General features: G+C 55.2%; 1 protein-coding gene across 1 annotated transcript in view; it reads left to right on the forward strand.

Moving 5' to 3' along the window:
- The first annotated feature begins 6 nt into the window (after positions 1–6).
- Positions 7–23055, forward strand: part of KCTD16 (potassium channel tetramerization domain containing 16) — a 50057-nt gene continuing 27008 nt past the window's right edge. Inside the window, exons 1-2 of the mRNA XM_039701789.1 lie at positions 7–463; positions 735–1880. Coding sequence (XP_039557723.1) covers positions 1049–1880 — 832 coding nt within the window. The 5' untranslated portion in view covers positions 7–463; positions 735–1048. The remainder of the gene's footprint in view (positions 464–734; positions 1881–23055) is intronic.

The raw sequence follows: 23055 nt of genomic DNA on the forward strand, positions 1-23055 counted from the left end.
GGCCCCGGCGGTGCCGGCGGTCCCGGCGGGCCATGAGGGAGCCGCCGGCCGCGCTGCCGCCGCGGGAGCCGCCGGAGCCCGGCAGTGCCTAGCGCGGGCTACGGGCTTTCTGCAAGTCATCGGGGCCGGCGGACGCGCCCCCGCTGCCCTCCCGCTGCCCCAGCCCAGTTCATCCGCTCGGGGATTATTTAATTTATTTATTTGTTTGTTCATTTATTTATTTATTTTCTTCCGCCGTGCTGTATGTACTGGTTTCCTCGTCACCCGCCACGGTTAACTTCCCTGTGACTCGGTTTAACACTTGAGACGTCCGTGGATGCTGCTAAGAGCACTTCTCTTGCCTTTGCTGTCCCTTGCTGGGATCGGATTCACACTACCCGGACCCTGTGTGCCTGTATGTGTGTTCTGAGTGTCTTGACATTTTGGTTTTCTTTACAAGAACTATGCATTAATTGTAACCAAGGTAAGACTCCCCGTTCTTGTTCCCTCATGTGCATGTCTAATTTAGTTGTTTCGTTAAAGATGAAGTATGCAGTTTCTTTTAAACAGTGGAGTCATATGTAGCCCTTCCATTGATGAATACTTGTGAAATAGAAGCGTAGAACTTGCCAAAAAAAGAGACCTATTTAGCAGATTTAGCTTGGCTCTACAAACTGCTCTGCTTTTCTCTGTTTGCAGCAGCTGTGATGCTTAGAAGAGTAATTTGTGCCTTGTTTTATTTTCCCTTTTCACAGACCTGTGAATGACCATAGGCTTGGCTTGACCTTGATTTTGATGGCTTTGTTGGAAGATCTGATGATGTGATTGCATGTCATGAGGTGATTGCTCTCCAGCCTCCAGCCTCCGTGGCTCAGTGCATAAACCACTTCTGCCACACTGTCACTCATGGACAATTCTGATTTTTCTTTTAAACAATCCTTTTGGCTGTTTTTATCTTCTCACTCTTATTTCCCCCTTGTTTCTTCTTAATGTTGGGAGCTTTATTCTACCCTCTGATGTGATTGATAGTCCTGCTTCTCCGTGCTGCTGATTTCCAGTTTCAACTACAATGGCTCTAAGTGGCAACTGCAGGACTTACCTTCCTGCCCGGGAGCAGGGCACGGGGCTGCACTCCTTCCCCGAGGTGGTGGAGCTCAACGTGGGCGGCCAGGTTTACTTCACTCGCCACTCCACCTTGGTGGGCACCCCTCACTCCCTGCTCTGGAAAATGTTCACCCCAAAGAGAGACACAGCCAACGATCTGGCCAAGGACTCCAAGGGAAGGTTCTTCATCGACAGAGATGGTTTCCTGTTCCGATATATTCTGGACTTTCTCAGGGACAAGCAAGTGGTTCTGCCCGACCACTTCCCAGAGAGGGGAAGGCTCAGGAGGGAGGCTGAGTACTTCCAGCTCCCGGACTTGGTCAAGCTCCTGACTCCCGACGACAGCAAGCAAAGCCCTGATGATTACTGCCACAGCGACTACGAAGAGGTGTCCCAGGGCAGTGACACCAGAATATGCCCCCCCTCGTCGCTCCTACCGCCGGACCGCAAGTGGGGATTCATCACCATCGGCTACCGTGGCTCCTGCACTATTGGCAGGGAGAGCCAAGCAGATGCCAAATTCAGGAGGGTCCCAAGGATTTTGGTTTGTGGAAGGATTTCTTTGGTCAAAGAGGTTTTTGGAGAAAGTTTGAATGAAAGCAGAGACCCAGACAGGGCTCCAGAGAGGTACACCTCCAGGTTTTATCTCAAGTTCAAGCACCTGGAGAGGGCTTTTGACATGTTGTCCGAGTGTGGATTCCACATGGTGGCCTGTAACTCCTCGGTGACGGCTTCCTTCGTCAACCAGTACACAGACGACAAGGTCTGGTCCAGCTACACCGAATATGTCTTCTACCGTAAGTACCGGCGGCGCGGGGAGAGCGCACCGAGCCGCGGCCGAGCGTTCCGGGGAGCGCCGGCCCCGTGCCCAGCCCCGGGGGGACACGGTTCCGGGGGGCTGAGCGGGCGGAGCGGGGCTGAGCTGGGCTAGGTGGCAGCACAGACTGCCGAAAGCGCCGTGCCCGGAGGACGCGGTGCCTCCGGCGCTGTAAATCAGCACCGAGTGCCTCGCACGCTGCCCGGGACGTGTGGGACACGAAGCGAGGGGGCAAACACTGCGAAATTCATTACGGAAAGCCTTCGACTGGGATGCGCTTTGCAAAGGTAATAGAGGCTTGGTAATCATCAGGCACAGGCGGCCAAGCCATCTGTCGGCAGCCTGACACGCTTCCACACGGGGAGGGGAAAACACAGCTCCATCCCTCTGGCCGCCTTTCAGCGGGGCGCTCCCAGGGGCAGCTCTGCGCTCTGGAGTGAGGCTCGGAGCACAGAGGGGCAGGGGCTGGGCCTCCTTACGCAACACGCCCGTGGAAAAGCCAGTGTCCTCTCCAGGAGGAGTGCGTGCCCTGATCCTGCAGCCACATCGGCCCCGCGCTGCGCGCTGCCCTGAGCTGCAGTGCTCAAGGGCTCGTTAAGCTCAGCGCTGATAGCCGGGTACAGCCTGGTTACCAGTGGTGACACCGGGGTGACCCGGATCCCGGGGGTCTGCAGCAGAACATCGCTCCACATCTGCTGTGCCGAAACCTCTGAGAGGTTCGAGAGGCTGTTTGCCTCCATTTGCATTTGAGGAGGACGAAGGATGGAACAATTGCCCCATCCATCAGTGTAGCCAGCTGCTGCTTTGGCTGGTGGCCTTGGGACAGAGGGACACAGGGACAGGAGGGATGGAGGGAGAACGCAGAGCTGCCACCCTGGGTGTGGTGCTCACAGTGAGCAGGCTCCTGGTGTGGGCAGCTGACAAAAGTTTTTGATGGAAGATGCATCAGGAAGTGAACAGCTTGGGTGTAACTCCATGGATTCAGTGCCATCTACCCTGGTGTGGGGCTCAACAGGCAGCCCTAATCTGCTTATGCAATGAAGCTTAAGTTAGCATCCTGAAAAGCCATCTGGGTTTTTGACATCTGTAGATTTACTTAAAATTAGTTTTCTAGCTGGATTTCTTAGCAAAATAGTTCTAAGGTCATGGATCCGCTTATATTCCAACAGGGATGGATGATTTGTGTTATTAAGAAACTTCGGCTTGAAATTACAGTGTCTTGTACAAGTTCTAGGAGGAGAATTAATGTAGGTAAAGGAATGGATTAGAAAAATTGTGCTGGCATTTCTATTTAAAATAAGGAAAAAATATAAGTTCTTTATAGGCACAATGATCTCTGGTAATTGAAGAGAGGATGAACACAGGCTTTCCCTAAATTAGTAAAACAGACTCCCAATTTTCATATTTCTTAAATTTTTACTATAAAGGATTGCACACTGCTCCCACATCATTTCAGCCAGGGTAGGTACCAAGAGGAGAGGTACTGTAGAAATTCTGGAGAATGAAAGTCCATAGCAGGTGTCACAAAATCTTCTCCCATCAGTTAAATCCAATTGAAGTTCCTGGAATGATTCCTATCCAGTTCAGCAGGATTTGGATTTGGCTCTGGTGGGTTTTGTGGGGGTTTGGCACTGATGCAGGTTCAGAGGTGGATTTTTCAGAGGGTCCTTCCCCAGGGAAACGCCAAGGCTGTGGCTGTGGTGCCAGATGACCCTGTCCTGTCCCAGCCCCAGTGGTTCAGCTCTGCCTGGTGCTGGTGCTGCTGCCATGGAGCTCCAGCTGTGGATCCTCGCTGGCCCACACCCAGGGCTGGCTGCAGCTGATGACCTGAGAGCAGGCTCCACAATTCACCTGCAGCAAAGGAGCTCCCTCTCCAAATCTGAAATAATTCCACTCCTATTGTCCCAAAGCCTTTCATCTGAAACTTTGAGGACCAATAAAATTGCCATCTGGCCTTGCAGTGAACATGGCATCTCCTCTGCAGCTGCTGGGCCATAATTATTTCTTTAGATGCTGCCAGCTGTGTCTGTGTGAGCATTAATCATGGAGCTGCTGTGAGCAGGTCAATGGGCCTGAACCTCAGAGCTGTCTGACACAACTGGGGACGCAGAGGCAGAGCTGCCTTTGCAGGGCTGCTCAGGAGCTCCTGTGAAAGGCCTGTTGGAGGAAATCTTCCTAGCTGGAAATGGATGATTAGTTGCAAAGAAGGAAGGATCCAGGGAGGAATGGTGTTTCAATACACCAAACACATTGTATGCTCCAAATAGCACTGGGGAGGAAAATGCCTGTGGTTGGCACAACGATAAAGAGCATTTGTCATGTTCAAATCCATCTGAAAGTGGCTGAGGTGGAGGGGAGGGGTGTGAGCTGAGCAGCTCTCACAGTACAGCGTGTGCTGGTGAAGCACTGCCCCATCAATCCTCCCTGGCCCTTTGTGCCACGGGCCCGTTCCGGTGCTGGCAGGGGCTGGACGGGACAGACAGAGCTCCCGTGGGGGAGGCTTTGCCAAGCTGGCCCTGCAGGATCAGCCTGGCACTGCCAGCCCTGTGCCCAGGACCAGCCTGGCACTGCCAGCCCTGAGCCCAGGATCAGCCTGACACTGCCAGCCCCGAGCCCAGGATCAGCCTGGCACTGCCAGCCCCGAGCTGTTGGTTGAGGAGAGCCCAGGGCGTGGGCACAGCGCCCTGCCAGCCCCGAGCCCAGGACCAGCCTGGCACTGCCAGCCCCGAGCCCAGGACCAGCCTGGCACTGCCAGCCCTGAGCCCAGGATCAGCCTGGCACTGCCAGCCCTGTGCCCAGGACCAGCCTGGCACTGCCAGCCCTGAGCCCAGGACCAGCCTGACACTGCCAGCCCCGAGCCCAGGATCAGCCTGGCACTGCCAGCCCCGAGCTGTTGGTTGAGGAGAGCCCAGGGCGTGGGCACAGCAGGGGCACTGCCAGGCCCCAGCCAGCCCCCCCTGGGCCGAGGCTGGGACGGGCCAGCAGAGCCACCCCTGAGCAGTGCTGTGACACAGCTCCTGTGGGGTGGCACGGGGGTGGGCACGGGGCACTGCCAGGCTCCTGCTCACAGGAGGGGAGGGGGGTGAGAGCTGAGGGGCTGCTCATGCATTTCCTTTCCCTCTGGCTTCTCCTATAGCAAAGACATTTCCTTACATTTTCTACTGGCTATGTATGTCTGACCAGGACCATTTTGTGGGTCCCCCCCATTATTGCTTGAATGATCTTAAAGTAAAACCTCATCTCCAAGCTCTCTCATTTTTGAAGAGGGTGAACAGCCTCTGCTTGGGTCTTCATGTCACCTGTTTTCATCCTTTATAATGTGATGAACTGGGAGTGTGCACTGGAACATCTGGTGACATCTGGTGGTGCTGGGGGGGGGGCTGTGGCAGCAGCCGGGCTGGCTCAGCCTGGCCCCGTTCCTGGGCTGTGACAGCACCGTGCTCCTCTCCAGCACAGCCCACAGACCAGCACTGCGCCTCCTCCCAGTCCCACAGCGCTGCCAGCACTGGGGTGGCACCCTGAGCGTGGCTGCTGGGCCTGCCAGGAGAGCAGAGCAGCGGCGAGGGAAGGGACAGGGCCTGAGCTTCTGCCAGCAGCGCCGTGACACAGCGGGATGGGTGTGCCCGTGCCTGCGGGCAGCTGGCACCTCAGGGACATGGCATGGCATGGCACGGCATGAAACTGCCTGCCAGCCCCTTCTCACATGGCTGCTCCCCAGCACCCTGGAGCCGTGTCCCTTCTCTCTGAGAGGGGCTGACAGTCAGGGTGGTTGCTGTGATTTGTGGAGCCTTGCCCACCACTGGAGCCGTGTACCTTCTCTCTGCGAGGGGCTGACTGGAGGTTCCTGTGATTTGTGGAGCCTTCCCTGCCCTGGCCCTTTCACAGCTGCACACAGGGAGCATTCCAGGCACTGCAGATGTGCAAAGGAAACGGTGAGGTGCGGCTGGTGCTGTAGCTCTGGAAGCCAGGGATGGATGAGTGATGCTCCTGCAGGCCCTGTGCTGGCTCTGCTCGCTCTGGGACCCTGGGGATGCTGGGCCCACCTCGCTCTGTGCAGGAGCTGGCCAGGTGTGCCTTGCAGCTGCTGGCAGGGGGCTGATGGGCAGAGATGTTGCTGAAGTAGGCTTCAGTGTCCTGGGATAAACAGATGAATCCTCCTGGGCGGGGACTGAGGAGGAAGGAGAATTGCCAGGCGATATTCCCCGATGCCTGTCCCTTGGACACCGATCCCTGGGATAATCCTGGTGTCTGTTTACAGCAGGATCCATTTGGGATTGCTGCAGCCAGCTGGGGCCTGTCACTGTGCATGTGTGACTGAGCTAAGGATCCCATACTGATGTGCCTACCACTGACTCATAAATTCATTGTGTGGCAGAAATTTGACTCACAAAACGGAGCAGCCTTTGCACGGTGACACCCACAGCTGTGCTGTCAAACGGGCAAGATGTGGGAGAGGAACATCTCCCAGTTCTCTTTAAACCAATACTGTCACATGGTCCAGGAGTGCTTCTGTCTGGTTTTAAATCAGTGAAGATCAAAATGACCCCAAAGTGAGCAAAATGAAGTCTAATCCAATGAATAATGCAAGCTTCTTCCCCGCTGGCAGGAGATGTTTCTGTTTCCAGGTAATTATTGTCATCATCGGTGCCTCTGGTTCCTCTTGCCAAAGCAAACCCTCTCACCAGGAGGATCATCTGCAGGTGCTGGGGCTGCCACCAGCAGCTCTGTCAGTCTGTTCATGGCTGAAGGACCTTGCTCCAAGCTTTCCTGCTCTCCCAATTTGTCAGGGCAGACTGAAAAACCTGCAGAGTTGTTGATTAGAGTTATTCCACAGATGAGAACAGCTGTTATTTATTGGAAACCAGTTGTGACAAATCTGATTGTCAGATTAGGCCAAGAATCTGCCGCTCAGTGAGCGAGCAAAGCAAATCTGGACAAAAGACTCGGCTGGATTTAGGGCTCAGAGTTTGTTCTAACGGTGTACAGAAAGTGACGCTGGGGAGCAGCAAGGATGGCTTTGGCTCCTGGCCTGTCTCTGCCCGCTGCTCACGGCCTCGGGTGTGACCCTTGTGCACTGCCGTGTGTCTGTCCACACCTGTCCCCCTGCTCCCAGCACCTCAAGGTGGCCGTGGGGACAGCCCCTGTCCCAGCAGCTGCACAGCAGCCAGGCAGCTGCTGCCGAGGAGGAGCCGTGTCCCTCTGTCCTGCTGTCCTTCTGTCCCCCTGTCCCCCTGTCCCTCAGTCCCCTGTCCCTCTGTCCCTCTGTCCCTCAGTCCCCTGTCCCCCAGTGCCTCTGTCCCTCTGTCCCCCTGTCCCCTGTCCCCATGTCCCCTGGCCCCTGTCCCCCTGTCCCCTGTCCCCTGTTCCCCCCTCTGGCACCCCGTCCGCGTGAGCCATCCCCTGGGCAGGGCTGAGGTCTGGAAGCTCCTTCAGCCCCTTCCAGAGTTTGCTGAGGTGTAGCTGCGGGTCTCAGGAAAGCAGAACCAGAAAGAGGGAAGGAGTGCAAGCGAGAAAACACAGCCCGGCATTTGTGCTCAGTAAATACCAGCAACATATTGTGCACACAGACAAACACTTCCCTGCAGCAGGTTGGGTTTTTTCTGTCCAGCCATCCTGGATTTGTTTAATTTTGTAACCACAATATTTTCTCAGTTTCTCCTTCCTTTTTTTTTCGGCTTTTCAAGTTCAAGGCTAACGTACAATAAATATGGAGACACGAAGGATTATCTAAATTACATTTTTGCACACAGAAAGATGAACCCTTTTTTCTTTGAGCTTTCTTGCTCAAAATTGTATTTTTTATGACGGAAGAAAATAGACTAAAGTGCTTTAGGCTTGGTGGAATCACTTCAATTGTCACTGAGGTGTAATGCTGCCTGAGCTGGCCAGACCCAAGGATCCTGTGGCAGCGATTGCCCTGCTGCTTTCAGATGTACTCAAGTTAATTCTGAACTCACTCAAACACTGCTCCATTATCGGCCTCCTAACGCTGCTCCCAGTGCTGAGGGCCAGAGGAGCTGGAGCTGCAGAGCTGCTCGCTGAGGGAGGGTGCTGTGGGGATGGTGTGGGAAGAGCTGAGCACTGGAACTCCTCCTGGCCTCAGCCAGGACTCAGTTTGTACAGGAGCTCAGTGCTGGGGTGACGTGTCCCCTCCTGGCTGGTCCCGGGCTCGTGGGCCTGACTGAGCCTTCCCAGCACTCTGGGCTTCCACAGAGGCATTTTCACCAGGGCCTGGAGGGACAGGGCTTCCAACCAACCCCTTCCATGGTCCCACGGCTCCATGGCTTCTGGAACAAGCATCCCTTGGAGAGATTGTCCCTTGCAGTGACTGTCCCTTGGCTTTGTCTCTGCTAGCAGGGTGTGTAGGTTAAGAAGGAAGTGAGTTTTTTGGGAGTTTTTTGGGGATGAGTAAATGGAGTAGAGAATGCCCAGCAGAGCCCTGGCGGGGCTGTTTTCCTTGGTTTCCCCAAAGTAGCTTGCTAAGTCAGCTGTCTAACAGAGCTTGAAGGAGAGTGAGAAGTCTGGAGCTGTCAGCACTGTTTTGCATTTCAGCAGCTGGTCCAGGCTGGGTTGCAGTGCCCACAAATGCAAATTGGCCAGTTGGAGGGTGCCCCGGTGACCCCTCTCTATCGACTCCCACTCATGTCCTTCCCACCCAGGAGCTGCTCATACATCACTCGTGTTACAGATTTCCCTGCACTGCCCGTGACTCTCCTAACGACGTGATTAACGATTTCCAGGAGCTCATTGATTAGCTGTTAGGGCAAGTGAAAAATTCCTCTGCCAGAAACAAAGTGAGGGGAACCGCGGCCATCCTGGTTTGCAATCCCTGCTGGGATGTTGGAAAGTGAGTACCACAGCCCCAAACACTAATCCCAGGGAGGAGAATGCTCCTGAGCTCTGGGAGGGTTCCTGGAGCAGTCTGGAGGCAGCAGCAGCCTGAGGGGCTGAGCCAGCACTGCCCTCCTGGTTCAGGCTTTGGCCAGGGCCCCAGAGTCGACTTTACAGGAAAAAATCCTCTCTGCATATTTTGGAGGAGACTCATTTCAGCACTTGAGATCGAATTTCCATCAATCTGAATCAGAGTGTATTTTTACAGTGGAATTAAATCGGGCTGAAATAGAACCCAGTGGAACATGCTGATTTTGACTGAATTTTGCACTTTAAATATTTCCAAAGCCAAAAACTCCAAGCGAAGCTTGAGTGAGGAAAGACCACACCCCCAGAGAGCCTGGGAAAGTGTTTGTGCTCCTGCAAAGGGAATGGCACTGGGTTTCTCTCAGCTCAGAGCTTTCACTGGTGTGGGCAAGCCCAGCACTGGTCCCTTGAAGGGTCTCAGAGGCTGATCCCGAGGCAGGGAGGTGACCATGGCTTATTGCAAATCTGCCCTTTGATGCTCCTGTAAAAATGGGATTTTTGACCACCACTTACCCTAAATCTGCCACCAGGACCCACGACGGGGCTTTCCCAGGCAGCTGGAACAGGATTTGCTCTCTCAGTGCCATTGCCTCAGTGTGTTGCCATGTGGCAGGTGAGTGTAGGGAAGCACCGAGGTGCCTCACTGAAGGTCTCAAACCCCCTTGTTCTAATGAGCCAAAATCAATAACAAGGAATTGGAGGAGTTACTGCTTGTTCTAAATGTTGGCTTTGCTTTTCTCTCCTGACCATCAGGCAGTGCAGGGAGCTGGGCCTCAAGAGGCTGCCTGGTGCTTTTTCCTTTGGTTTGATGTTACAGCATAATTGTGGGGAAAAGAAATGACCGTTGTCCTCCTGTGGAATTGCAGAGGGAATTCTGTTTCTGAATTAATGGTCCGGTGGTGGTCAGCGGTAACATCATTTTAATGCATAAATAATGCCATTTATTATATTATTGATGCCCTTTCTTGTTGATGCTTTTTAGAGTCAGAAGAGCAGCTCTGAGGAGCCCGGGTTAATGGCAGGGGCTGTGCTGGGCCCAGCAGAGCTGCAGCAGCTCCCGGGGCAGGGCTGGCCCAGCAGAGTGTGCTCCCAGGGGCTGGCTGGCTGCAAAGGCTGCCGTGGTGAATCCCTCCCTGTGACACAGGGAATGTGTTTAATGTGCTTTGCTTACAGCAGCTGGGCTGTCTTCAGGGGTCACCGGTGGAAAAATGGTGCTGAAAACTTCTTGGAACTTGGGTTCCTTCAGTCTCAGGAGTTTGACCGTGACAAGCTGTCACAGAGTCCCAGAATGCCAGGATCCCTGAGGCTGGAAAATTCCCAGCTCCCTCAGGGATTCTCCAGACCCTTCCCCAGCTCCATTCCCTGCCCTGGACACGCTCCAGCCCCTCCAGGGCTCCCCAGAGCTGCCCCAGCCCTGGAGGTGCCCTGGCAGTGCCAGCGCAGGGACGGGCACTGCCCTGGCCCTGCTGCCACCCCGTGCTCTGCCTGGCTCCTCCTGCACACGATGACTTTGTCTCAATCCTGCCATCTCCTCTTGAGCCACAGCCTCCTGGTGAGAGAGGCTTTGTACCTCTGAGGAGCTCCCCTGGGCACTGTTTAACCCAGCCCAGGGGTGGCTTTGCTCTCCCTGGCACAGCCACCATTACCAGGATGCAAAACCTCTCCTTTCTAGCTGGGAGAAGAGCAGTTTCCAGGTATTCTTGATTTCGTTAATTTGTGAGCATTCAGGAGAACAAACCCTCCATTCTCTCAAGTCAATGCACTTGTATTGCGTGAGGATTAAATCATTGCCTTCCCTCAGAGCAGAGGCTGCAGACAGAAACCTTCTATGCCTTCCCTTGGGTAGACAAAGAATATTTAAATAAGGATGCTGATAAAAATGCTTTCACTGGTAAAGACTTGATGAAAGAATCTGCTGCTTTAGTCCTGTAGGTGAAGGCAGAAGTCAAGAGGTGCCATTTCGTGCAGAGATTGAAGAGTTTGTTCAAGTTTGGTGTGTGGGAAGAATTTTCACAACTCAGTGACATCTCCTTGCTGGGGAGAGCCCACATCTAGTGGAGGTCACTGGTGGGGAGGATCAAACCCTCCTCTGTCTTAATCCCATTTCTAAATATTCAAAATACTTGGCTGGTACCTAGGAAGCATCATTTCACTTTGCACAAGTTTTCTGGGTTTAAGAAGCCCTAATAATCCTTGCTGTGCTGAGACTCGAAGGACTGGAGCTGATCCACTTGAAGCTGTCAGTAATTGCCTCCCTTCCCTCCAGCAGAGCCCACGTGTCCCTGGCAGGCTGGCAGGAGGCAGGTGGCACGTTGGCAGCCAGGCCTGCTCCGGGGGAGGGTGCCACATTTGCCCACCTCTCCCTGAGCAGCTCACAGCCTCTTGGGTTGCTGCAGAGGAGCCCGGGGATGCATGCAGGGCTGAGGCTGCTCTGCTGCTGCCAGGGGATGGTTCCCAGCCGGGGATGCCTGCTGCACGCTGTGCCAGCCCCACACGTTCCCTCAGAGCTCGGGCACCCACGGCCGTGCATCCCAGCCCAGCCTGGCTGCCAGCAGGCTCAGCCCTGCCTCCACAGCATCCCCGGCTGCCAGCACAGCAGCCTGGCCTCAGCTGGGCCTGCCTGTGCTGCTTGTGCTCGTGGCTGTGCACAAACACCCTCAGAATTCCAGCCTGGAGCTGAGCAGCTTCGGGATGACCCAACTGTGCCCTTCCAGTGCCTGCCAGGGCAGGGGTGGCACTGGCTGGGCTTTAAGGTCCAGCCCACACCATGCGTGTTCTGGGACTCCGTGACACTGAATTGTGTCTAAAAACACTCCCAGATTTTCTTTGCAAGAGGACAATCAACCCACAGGCAGAGAGGGAAGAGCAAACCCTCCCCCAAAGCCTTTGGAAGCAGCCTGTGCTGATGGAAATGCAGCAGAAATCCAGAATTCTCCCGAGGAAAGCTAAAAGCTACATGGCAGACAGTAAATAAATAATTGCAGGGAAACATTGCACATAGATTTCTTGGGGAACAGAACTTAATTAAATTTTGTGAACATGCCTACAGAGTTCCATTGATCAGGAAAAAATGGATATGGGCTACGTCTGTGAGATTTACTTGCTTGGTTGTGTTTTGCCTTTCTTCCCTCCCTCAGCTTCATTCACTTTATATCCTGCAGTGGTGAGGGAGCACATTTCTGGTTTTCCTCTGTGAAGAAATTGATTCTGGGCAGCACAGGACATGATGTATGGTTTGTAACTCTACAATATTGCTAGGCAAAAAAAAAAAATCACTGAAGAAGGCCATGGAGATATTATATTAATTTCCATTTTAAAATGGATTTCTTCTCACTAGGACCAATAAAAATATGCAAAGACTTTCAACAACCTCTCTAGTAATGATTAATTAAAAGATGGGATAAATCTTGCTAGGCTAATTTAGCAAAGTAGATTTTTTTAGACACCTCACAGGACACTTTTTGCCATTGAATCCAAACCTACACCTGATTTCACTGTAGCAGCTACTCTGGCTCAGGCGGGGACCTCAGCATCTGTTTGTCACCACCACCAGAGGCAGGCAGGTGAGCGTGGCTGGTGCCGGGCAGAGGGGCAGAGGGGCTGGGCAGCCACAGGGCACGGCGTGGTGCCAGCACAGGGCACGGCGTGGTGCCAGGGGCTGCACCTGCACCATGGTGGGGATGGGCCCCATTGCAGGGCTGAGCTCTCCTGGAAGGGCTGATCCCCCTCTGGAAGGGCTGATCCCCCTCTGGAAGGGCTGATCCCCCTCTGGAAGGGCTGATCCCCCTCTGGAAGGGCTGATCCCTCCTGGAAGGGCTGCACGTGCTGCTGACTCTGCAGGATGGCAAATGGGTGCTCCTGTGGAGAACAAAACGTATTCCATGAGAACCCAGAGGATTTTTTTCTGTCCATATTTTACTGTCCAGGTGTCCTGCCCAAATTTCCATCGGGGCTGTGGGGGCTCCTGGGGTGCTGCTGGTGCTGGTTCCCCACCCTGGGGAGCAGAAGCCCCCGGTTTGGGGTGCTGCTGGTGCTGCTGTCCCCACCCCTGGTTTGGGGTGCCTGAGCTGGCCCAGGTCGTTCCCCTCCCAGTAAAGCCCAGCCCCAGCAGGAGGTGGGTAAGTGAGGGGGCTGCTGTCCTTGCTGCAGGATTGGGAGCTGGCATTAAAATTGGTGAGGCATTAAAATTCCAATGGAACAGATGGTGTCAGGATTTTAACTTATGTTTATGAGATGCAGATGGTCCAAGGAGTGAACTTGTTCACCAGTTATTTTTATTTTGAACAGGTTAAGAACAAATTACTCTTTGACTATTGTTGTTACTGCTCTGCTTGTCATTTCTTCTTTCCCTGAGTGTGTTTATATCTGTGCACATCCAAGTCTCAGAATCTCTTTTCCATGGAATGACAGACTGCAATAGCCCAATTTCTGCCTAAAACTCCTCTGTCTGTATTTTATTTACGGTTCCTATGTGCTCAGCCCAGCTCCTCTGGAAGGGCTGCCCTGTGCCCAGGGAGGCAGGGCTGGCTCCCAGCCCTGACTCACACCCGAGGCAGGGCTCGCACACCTGAGGTGAGGATGGCAGGGCAGGCTTCTGCTCCTGGTTGCCCTGGAACAACCCCAGGCTGACCCCACTTTTACACCAGTAGGGATGTGATTGTCTAACCCTGTCATGAAGCACGGGGTTGTGTTTTTGTCATAATTTATAAGCTCGTTCCATTTTTTATAGAAAGAAAAGACATGTACCGCTACAAATAATTAATGGCCTCCTGAATATTTCACAGCCAGCACACAGCACTAATTTTCCTGTGAAGGCCCCAGTGCTGTGTCACACACTCAGGGAGGGGCCCAGGAGCTCCCGTGCAGCCCATGCCCGTGTGCCAGCCCGGGCTGTGCCCAGGCTCTGTCCCTGCTGGGGCTGCAGCCCTGGGAGGGTGAGCTGTGCCATGGCCCACGGAGCTGCTCCTGCAGGTTGGCACGTGCAGCTGGGCACGGGAGCTGTGCCAGCTGGGGCTGGTGTTTCATTCAGAGCCCAGAGCAGAGAGCAGGGGAGCCCAACAAGCTGGAGGTGTTTGAGATCTGTAGATTGGGGAAAACAACGTTTCCCAGGGGCTGAGGCACTGAGGAAGTGTCTGCCCAGCTTGCTCCTAGCAAGGGATGCATTGCTGAGGTCTGACTGTGATCAAGTGCCTGGGCCAGCAAAAATAAATCTTCCTCTGCTCCCTGTCCTTGGTGCATTCCCTGCACCCAGCCTGGAGCAGGGGAGGGTCCCAAAAACCCAAACCCCCCCAGCACATGGGCAAGGGCAGAGCAGCAGTGCAGGTGTGGGCTAATCAGGTTCACTTATTCCTCCCCCGTGCCTGCTGCCATTACTCATCCCTCTCCCGCATGCAAATGTGCAATCACAGCTCTGCTGGAGCCCACGAGCTGCGGGCTCTGCTCCCTCCCTCGGCGCAGCAGCTCTGGGCATGCAGCCCTGAGGGGACACGGGCACCCGGGACCCCCGAGCCCGGCCCCGCTGCCTTGCTGCTCTCACCTGAGGCGGAGGTTTGGAGCTGCAGGAGCTGCAGGAGCTGCAGGGAGGCTCGGGGGTGCCTGGCCACATCTCCAGAGCCATGAGACACCTTGTCCCCGCAGGGCTGGCACGTCCCCTCCGGCTGGGCCAGCCAGGCTGATGGGCTGGGCTTTGGGGACCCCCGGAGCACCAAAACCACCCTCCCACCTGTTTCTGATAATGAGTGTTCTCCATGATTATCCGGATAAGATGACATTGACAGAGAAGGCCGCGCCACAGCCAGAGGAGCTGGAGATAATTCGGGTTCCTTTGGAGCAGCTGAGGGGGCCGAGGGCAGGGGCTGAGGGAAAGGGGGTGAGGGGAGCACTGCCCCTGCTCTGCTCGGGGCTGCAGTGCCCGTGGGGGCTGCAGTGGGCAATGGGCACACATTTCCTGGTGAACATCACGACATTACAGTGCTGTGAAGGACAGCCCCTGCGTGCCCTGCCATCTGCACTGCCCCTGCCCCGGCCACCCGGGCCTGGCCCTGTGCCCCTGGCAGCTCTCCCTGTGCCCACCAGCCACGCTCCTCCTCTCAGCAGAAATGCTGAAAGTTCCTCTTGCTGCTGCTGAACCAGGGGCTCAGAGAGCTCTGCAACATCAGCCTCTAGCACTTCGCACTGTTTGAAGTCTTGTCCTCGATCCCTGAGCCCCTCTGGCTGCGGGGTGGGAGGGCTCTCCCTCTGCCCAGCGCTGACCCCGTGTCTGCATCCCGGGGACCCCCGAGCCGGGGGGGCCGTGCTGTGCCATGCTGTGCCATGCTGTGCCGTGCTGTGCCCGGTGTGCCCGGTGTGCCCGGCCCTGCAGGGAGCAGGGTGCAGCCTCACAGCGCTCCTGTCCGTGCTGGCAGCGCTGGGATGCTCCCCGGACACAGCCTCGGGCTGCCCCATCCCTCCTCCCGAGCTGGCACTGCCTCTGCTCCTTGGGGCCAGGGACCCTCACCCTGGGGCAGGGAGAATTCCCTGTACCCAAATTTCCCTCACCTGACCTGCCAGGTTCCTGCACTGCAAGGAATAATCATCAGAATGTTTTGGTGAGCCAAGCAAATGGAATAATAAGCAGAATATCAGAGACACTGGGAAGTGTTTGCTCAGCTGGAGTGGCAGCCTCAGCCCCATACCATTTTTTGTTTGCAGATGCAGCTTTTATAGACCGTGGTTATAGGACAGATTAAATATTGTTTGAAAAAGTGATCAGAGATTTTGTTTGCAACTGTGCTGTAGCTCTTCTCCAAATATTGGAGGGATTTTAAATTGGTTTGTATTGATAATGGCACTGTAATGCCTTTCCTTGCTTGTACAGATCATCAGTGGTTTAATGTGCTTATTCCCAAGGGATGCAGTGACTGAAAAGAAAAGATTAAGATAAACCTTAAAGAATGTTTTGTGGGGGAAAATTGTATTTCCTCTGAGCAGGCTTTGTGCAAGGCCTTGGCTTGTATTTGTCAGTGCTGCTGTGAGCAGTGGGCACGGCCAGATCCCTGCCTGCCCCACCCTGAGCCCAGGGCAGGGAGAAGGGGAAATCAGGGATGTGCCAAGAGCCTTTCTGAAAAGGGGGCTCCCCCTGGGCCTGGCCCTGGGCTGGGCTGCTGGGCTGTGCGCCCCTTCCTGTGCCTGTCCCTGGGCTGGGCTGTGCCCCCCTTCCTGTGCCTGTCCCTGGGCTGGGCTGTGCCCCCCTTCCTGTGCCTGTCCCTGGGCTGGGCTGTGCCCCCCATTCCTGTGTCCCGGTGTTCCAGCAGGGCCCTGGGGCTGCAGCCCCAACCCAAAACTTCCCCTTCCAGCTGGGAATGGAAATGGGGACACCTGGGCTCTATGTGCCCTGCCCTGCCCTGGGCTGTGCCCTGCCCTGGGCTGTGCCCTGCCCTGCCCTGCCCTGCCCTGGGCTGTGCCCTGCCCTGCCCTGGTGTTCCAGCAGGGCCCTGGGGCTGCAGCCCCAACCCAAAATTTCCCCTTCCAGCTGGGAATGGAAATGGGGACACCTGGGCTGTGTGTGCCCTGCCCTGGGCTGTGCCCTGCCCTGCCCTGCCCTGCTCTGGGCTCTGTGTGCCCTGCCCTGCCCTGGGCTGTGCCCTGCCCTGCCCTGCCCTGCCCTGGGCTGTGCCCTGCCCTGCCCTGCCCTGGCTGTGCTGCTGTGCTCCCAGGGGCTGGGCTGGCACAGCCAGCTCTGCCCTGCTCTGTGCCAGCCTGCACAGGGACACAGCCACTCCAGAGCCACCCAGCTGATAAATGCAGCAGGACACGTCTGCCAGGAGCAGTTTGGACGTGCAGGAGTCCCATCTTTACTGAGCTGTTCTGAGCTGTGCCTGGATGCAGCCCCGCACAGAGCAGGTCCCTCTGCAGGACAGGGACGTGCCCACGTGTCCCCCGAGCAGCTGCTGCAGGTGACAGCCCTCGGCCACAGCCCCTGCAGCTGATGGCTCCAGCCACGAGGGCCTGGGGAGATGGGTGAACCTGTGTGCCTGCAGGCCCAGGACTGCTGAGCCCAGCCTCCCCTGGGGCTCAGATCCTCCCAGTGAGACTTCGCTGGGTTTGCAGCCTTGCAGTTTGGGCTGGCACACCCTGACAGCAATGTGCCAATGGCACAGTGACACCCGTGTCACTGGGACCAGCCAAAGCCACCAGAAACCGTTCTGCTTTCTACAGCAAGGCAGGGTCTCCTTGGTTTTGGAGCTGCTGGTCAAGTGCAGGGTGGCACAGCCCTGTCCTGTCACTGTGGTGTCTGCTCCTGCCCTCGGCTCTGGGCAGCTGGATGGGCACAAAGCTCAGCTCAGGCCAGGCTCAGGAGCAGCCCAGGAGCTGGCAGTGCCCTGTGGATGTGACACTGGCTTTGTTTACTGCAGTAAAAATACAACAAAACCCCCACAGAACCAATATTTCAGCTGATCTGAACTGGTTTATTTGTTGGTTTTTATTGATGCTCTGATCTCTGGTGAGAAAATAATTGGCTTAAGCAGCAGAAGCCTATTCCATCTAAACCCCGTGACAGCTTTGTTCAGTGACAGCAGTAGGTGACCCTGCTCTGGGTAAACAAACAAACACTCTCACTTATGTACCAATTATGTGTTACGGAATGGAAACTCTGAAGCACCCGCTTTGCTTTGCTCTAATTATTGTGCTGCCTCCCTGCATATGTCTGCTCTTGGTTAATTGCAGTTTTAAACTTTGGGTTGCACTCTGGGATACGGGCTGGCCAGAGCTCTGTGGGAGGGCAGCCGTGCCTGCAGCAGCTGGACATGGGGGTACATATTTCAGTGCATTTACATATTTCAGTGTATTTCTCTCTATTTTATACATCCACATTTAGCCCTGGCAGTGCCTCAGCTGGGCAGAGCATGGTGCTGAGATGCCAAGGCTGTGGGCTCAGTCCCTGTGTGGGCATCCACTCCAGGGCTGGACCCGAGCACTTGTGGGTCCCTTCCAGCTCAGAATACTCTGGGATTTATCAAAGGCTGGTCTTTCCAGCCTCACTGTGCTCTGCTTTCCCTTACAGCCACCCTGGGGAGCTCGGGGCAGGGTGAGCTGTTGTACCCAGGCCCAGGCAGGGCAGGAGGTGCAGAGGCCACCCCAGTGCCTGCCCACTCCATGGCAGTGCCAGGGCAGGGTGGCAGCAGTGCCAGGGCAGGGTGGCGGCAGTGCCAGCACCCCGGCAGGTCACTGGGTACAGTGAAGTTATGTGAACTGAACAGGGAAGGACTCATCTTCTAAAAATAGCTGGCTTTGTCTCCCCAGGTGATTTATTTTTGATGATGGCTCAGCCCTTGTTTGTCCAGCAGCAGGGCAGAGCCGAGGGGCACCGGAGCTCCTGGAGGGAGGCAGGGCTGCAGCTCTGCTCCTGGCTGGAGGGGGCACTTCTCACTGCTCTGGGTGTTTATGCAGGGATTTTCGACCTGTTTACTTTCAACACTAACTGAACTTGAGGGGTTTTTGTAGAGGGTGGGTCCTGAGCCTGTTTCCATAACCTGGAGACACACAAGATCCATTCCTGTGGCTGTCCTGAGTAGTCCTGAGCCTGTTTCCTGACACACAAGATCCATTCCTGTGGCTGTCCTGTGCAGGGCCAGGAGCTGGACTTGGATGATCCTTGTGGGTCACTTCCACCTCTGGATATTCTATAACTTTAAGTTTTATTTCCTTCTGATTTTACTGTATGATCATCCGAGTCATTCTGCAGACCGAAGACATCTGATTCTCAGATGGAACACAAAGAGCCCTGTAGAAATTCAATTTTCTGTTAAGATAATCTGCAGGCACGTGCAATGCTCCCTGAGGAAGGCCAGGGCAGAGGAGCTGGAGAAGAGAGGCTCAGTGTCCCTCTCCTTGCAGGGCAGTGCCATTGTCACCCAGCTGGGTGTGGGCAGCTCCCGCTGGGCCCTGCAGAGCCCCCGAGGGTCTCTGTGCCAAGGCAGGGTCCCCCAGAGCCCTGGGCAGGAGTGTCAGCCCCCGAGCTGCTCCCCAGCACCCCAGCCCTTCCCAGCCTCCCTCTCAGGCACAGTGAGCCATTTCTGTCCCCAGCAGGGCTGGGCTGTCTCTCAGGCACTTCTGTTGGACTGGTGCTCGCATCTCACCCCCCTCTTCCTCAGATAACACAGCTCACATGAAAAGACTTCTTCACATTCTTTAAGTGCACATTAAAATGCAAATCGGCCTTCTTATTAAAGACTTCTGGAAGTTCTCTGACAACACATTTAAATGCAAATCAGTGAAACGTAGACTCAATATTAAAATCCAAACAATTACTTGATCCACATGCTGAAATTAAAGTGGGAGCACATTGTGTGTCTCCAGAAAAGCAGTGGCCTTCCCAGAAAAGCAGCTTGGAGGGGCTGCCCTGGCTTTCCAGGGGTCACCGAGCTCTCCTGTCCCACCACGGGGTGGCACAGGCTCAGGGCTGTGACACAGGGTCAGGGCAGTGACACAGACTCAGGGCTGTGACACAGACCCAGGGCTGTCTCTGTGCACAGCTCCCAGCGTGGGTCCGTGCTGCAGTGCCCAGCTGGCATTTCTGGGACCCCAGCTCCTCTCTCTGCCTGGTTTGGGTGTATTTGGGTGTATTTCCAGGGCTGTGACACAGACCCAGGGCTGTCCCTGTGGCACAGCTCCCAGCATGGGTCCATGCTGCAGTGCCCAGCTGGCATTTCTGGGACCCCAGCTCCTCTCTCTGCCTGGTTTGGGTGTATTTGGGTGTGTTTGGGTGTATTTTGGTGTGTTTGGCTGTATTTGGGTGTATTTGGCTGTATTTGGGTGTATTTGGCTGTATTTGGGTGTGTTTGGGTGTGTTTGGCTGTATTTGGGGGTGTTTGGCTGTATTTAGCTGTATTTAGCTGTATTTGGGGGTGTTTGGGTGAACCATGCGCAATTCCCCCGGGAGCAGCCAGGCTCTGGGGCTCTGCCAGGCAGGTGTGGGCTCATCAGCATCCAGGAGAAGAAGTGGCGGTGTGGGAGGCAGCACAGACCATTAAATTCCCTTTAATAAGTAAGAAGCCGTAGCTGGATTTTGAATTTCTCCTCAAACTGTGCAGTCTGAGGTTAAAGCTCTGCCCCAGCCAAAGTGCTGGTACTTATCTGGTGGGGTTTTAGTGGCCGTGGGCTGAGGCCAGTCCTAAAAGCTCGGGTGTCAGGGGAGGCAGCTCAGCTGAGCACATCAGATCTGCCTCATTGTAAAGTGTGAGAATCCATTAGGAACGACCGGCTTTAACTCTTGAAATCTGAATGAGCCCCTTCTGCTTTGGCTCTGCAGTGCTCCTGGAGCAGAAGGTGCTTTTGCACCACTCTGTGTTCTCCTCTCTGAATTTACTGGCTGTCCCTGCTCAGGCTGGCTCTCAGGGTCAGTGGGTGACCCTCAGGGTGTGACAGAAGCGTTTCTGTGCTGGGGCTTTTCTCCTGGTTCTCTCAGACTTTCCTTCTGGAATATGGCTGCTTTGTCTGAAAATATCACGTTTTACATCTCAGCCAATGATGTCTGGAGGACAGGGAAGGGACTCCAGGAATATGGAGCCCATGTGTTTGGGAAAAGCAGAGCAGAGGGAGGGCTCAGAGGAACTGCCCCTGGTGTCCCTCAGGTCCTTCACAGTGCTTGGGATTATTTCCTTTATCATCTGGAGCTGAGGGGACAGGAGACACTGCAGGGTCACTCCTCTCACTCAGGTTTCACTGCTGTGCTGGATCCACACCTGAGGCCTCTCCAAGACAAAAAGGGGATTCTTTCCTCTCCTGGATCGGAGATCCCACAAACAAGCTTTGCCAACACCAACATTTTATTTATTTGGGGTGTTGGAGGGATCTGAAGCTCTGCTTTTGTTTGGATCTTTTATGTCATTTCATGTGCTAATCAGGGCTTTTTAACTTGACTCTGTCACTCAAAAGCTTCTTGATGATGATGAGCAAAATTAAGCTGTTTCACTGCTGAGTATGTATCATCAGTGAATTTTAATTTTAAAGGAAAAAGTGAGAAATTTTCCATTTTTAAAAGTATGACTGTTTTATAAAGGACTCATAGTGGTTTTAGTTAATCTTCTAAGTAAAATGGAATCCAAAGCACAGAAAGGATCTGGTTGTTTCCTCTCCTCCACATACCATTTATTACATGAAAATAAATGTCCTACCCAAGTAGATGTGAGTGATGCACAAGGACAAGGTGTCCTGCAGCTGGGATCCATCAGTATTGAAAAATGGAAGGAATGGGAAGTGTTTCAGCTGCTGCTGCTCATGGGCTCCTTGTCTCTGCCCCACCCTCGGTGGCAAATATTTCAGTGCTGGGGGAAGTCGAAGATCAGGTCATGAACTGGAAATTAAAATGAATTGTATATGTGAGCAGGTGGGGCTTGGGGAAAAGGGGAAGAATCCCAGAATCCCTGAGCTGGAAAAGCCCCCAAGGTCACCCGGCCCCAGCTGTGGGGAGCAGCAGGGCTCTGGGCAGCCAGGAGGGCTGGGGATGGAGGTGCTCCTTCCTGCAGCCTGGAGCACAAACCAGCCTGGAAAACCGCGGTATCCTGCTCGTCCGGGGGCTCTGGGGCTGAGTCGGTGCTTTCTCATTCACAAGGAGACAGAAACACAAAGTGCCGTGTCCGTGGGTGCTGGGATCCGTGTGAGAACATCTGCTGCCCACCAGCAGCGCTTGCCTCGGCTCTGCTCTGCTCCCTGCTCGGCCCCGCACTCTGTGCCACGCTGGGAGTGCTTCTGAGCCCTGGCAATGGGCAGCTCTTGGTGCCCCTGCCCGAGCATCCCTGGGTGCCACTGCCCTCTCACCCCTGTGTGTCACTGCCCTCTCACCCCTGTGTGCCCCTGCCCTCTCATCCCTGTGTGCCACTGCCCTCTCACCCCTGTGTGCCCTGCCCTCTCACCCCTGTGTGTCACTGCCCGAGCATCCCCTTTTGGTGCCACTGCCCGAGCATCCCTGTGTGCCCCTGCCCTCTCATCCCTGTGTGCCACTGCCCTCTCACCCCTGTGTGCCCTGCCCTCTCACCCCTGTGTGCCCCTGCCCTCTCATCCCTGTGTGCCACTGCCTGAGCATCCCTGGGTGTCACTGCCCCAGCATCCCTGTGTGCCCTGCCCTCTCATCCCTGTGTGCCCTGCCCGGCCCTGCCCGGGCTGTGCCCACCTCTCTCCCTGCTGGGCTCCTGTTCCCTCCCTCCCCGGCCCCTGTGCCCCCTTTGTCCCCAAGTCACCTCTCCCCAGCCCGTTCCCCTGCTCTCGCGTTCCCCTGATGCAGATATTTCCATTTTCCTACTGAATTTCCCCTCCGTGCCTGACCCAGCTCCGGAGGCCGCTGCCTTGGGCTGAGCGGAGGTTTCGGGAGGAGCAGCCCAGCCCGGGGCCCGGCTCCGTGCCCAGCTCCCCTCTGCTGCCGCGTCCCTCCCCAGAAACCGCCCAGCCCCGGCCGTGCCAGGGAAACACAACCCGAGCACATTTCCCTCGGTGAGCCCCGAGCAGCAGCCAACACCCAGCAGCAGCTCAGCCAGCTGCTTCCTGGGCTCCGCGGAGCTCCTAAGGAAACTGTTTGTAGGAAATGTATCGGAAAATTAACTTTGTGTTCATCAGCACATCGTTAGCGGCTCTCTCACCGCAGCAATCGAACGTCCCCGGCTGTTCCCGTCTCGGGAAAGGTGAGGGCTGGCAGCAGGCCGTCTGTTCTGCACCGTTTGCTGGTGGCAGCGCTGCTCCCGGGGGACTGCAGGCTGCGGAGGGGGGCACGGCAGGAAAAGGCATCTGCTGTGTTCCTGAGCTGTTTACAGCCCCGACTCCCAAATCTCTACGGGCTGGAAGTGATGAGTTTTTTTTAAATTTGTTTTTACGAGAAACAGGCATCATTCATGATTCCCTTTTGCCATTCTCAGTTTTCCTTGCTTCTCCTTTCCAGTCTCCTCAGCCAGCCAGTGCAGCTTTTCATCTCCTCCTGTGTTTCCTGGCATCTCTTCATTCTGTGTCAGCCTCCTCTGCTGCACCAAGAACATCATTTTTTATTCTGTTTGGTTTTGGGTGCTGGTCCCCAACTGCATGATTTGCTAAAGGAGCCAAAGTTTAGTTTTTCTTTTACTTGCCTGGCATCCATGTGAATTCAAACCGCCCCCACCACCCCCAGGCAGATTTTTGAGTCATGAGCGAGTTGCCTGGGAGCCTGTGACTGCTCTGCACTGCTCTGGAGCAGTGACAGCCAGCAGTGTGGGATGGCCTGGCTGCTGGTCCCC

Source organism: Passer montanus, unplaced genomic scaffold (genome assembly GCF_014805655.1).
Source record: "Passer montanus isolate IOZ18808 unplaced genomic scaffold, ASM1480565v1 scaffold15, whole genome shotgun sequence".
Classification (NCBI taxonomy): Eukaryota; Metazoa; Chordata; class Aves; order Passeriformes; family Passeridae; genus Passer; species Passer montanus.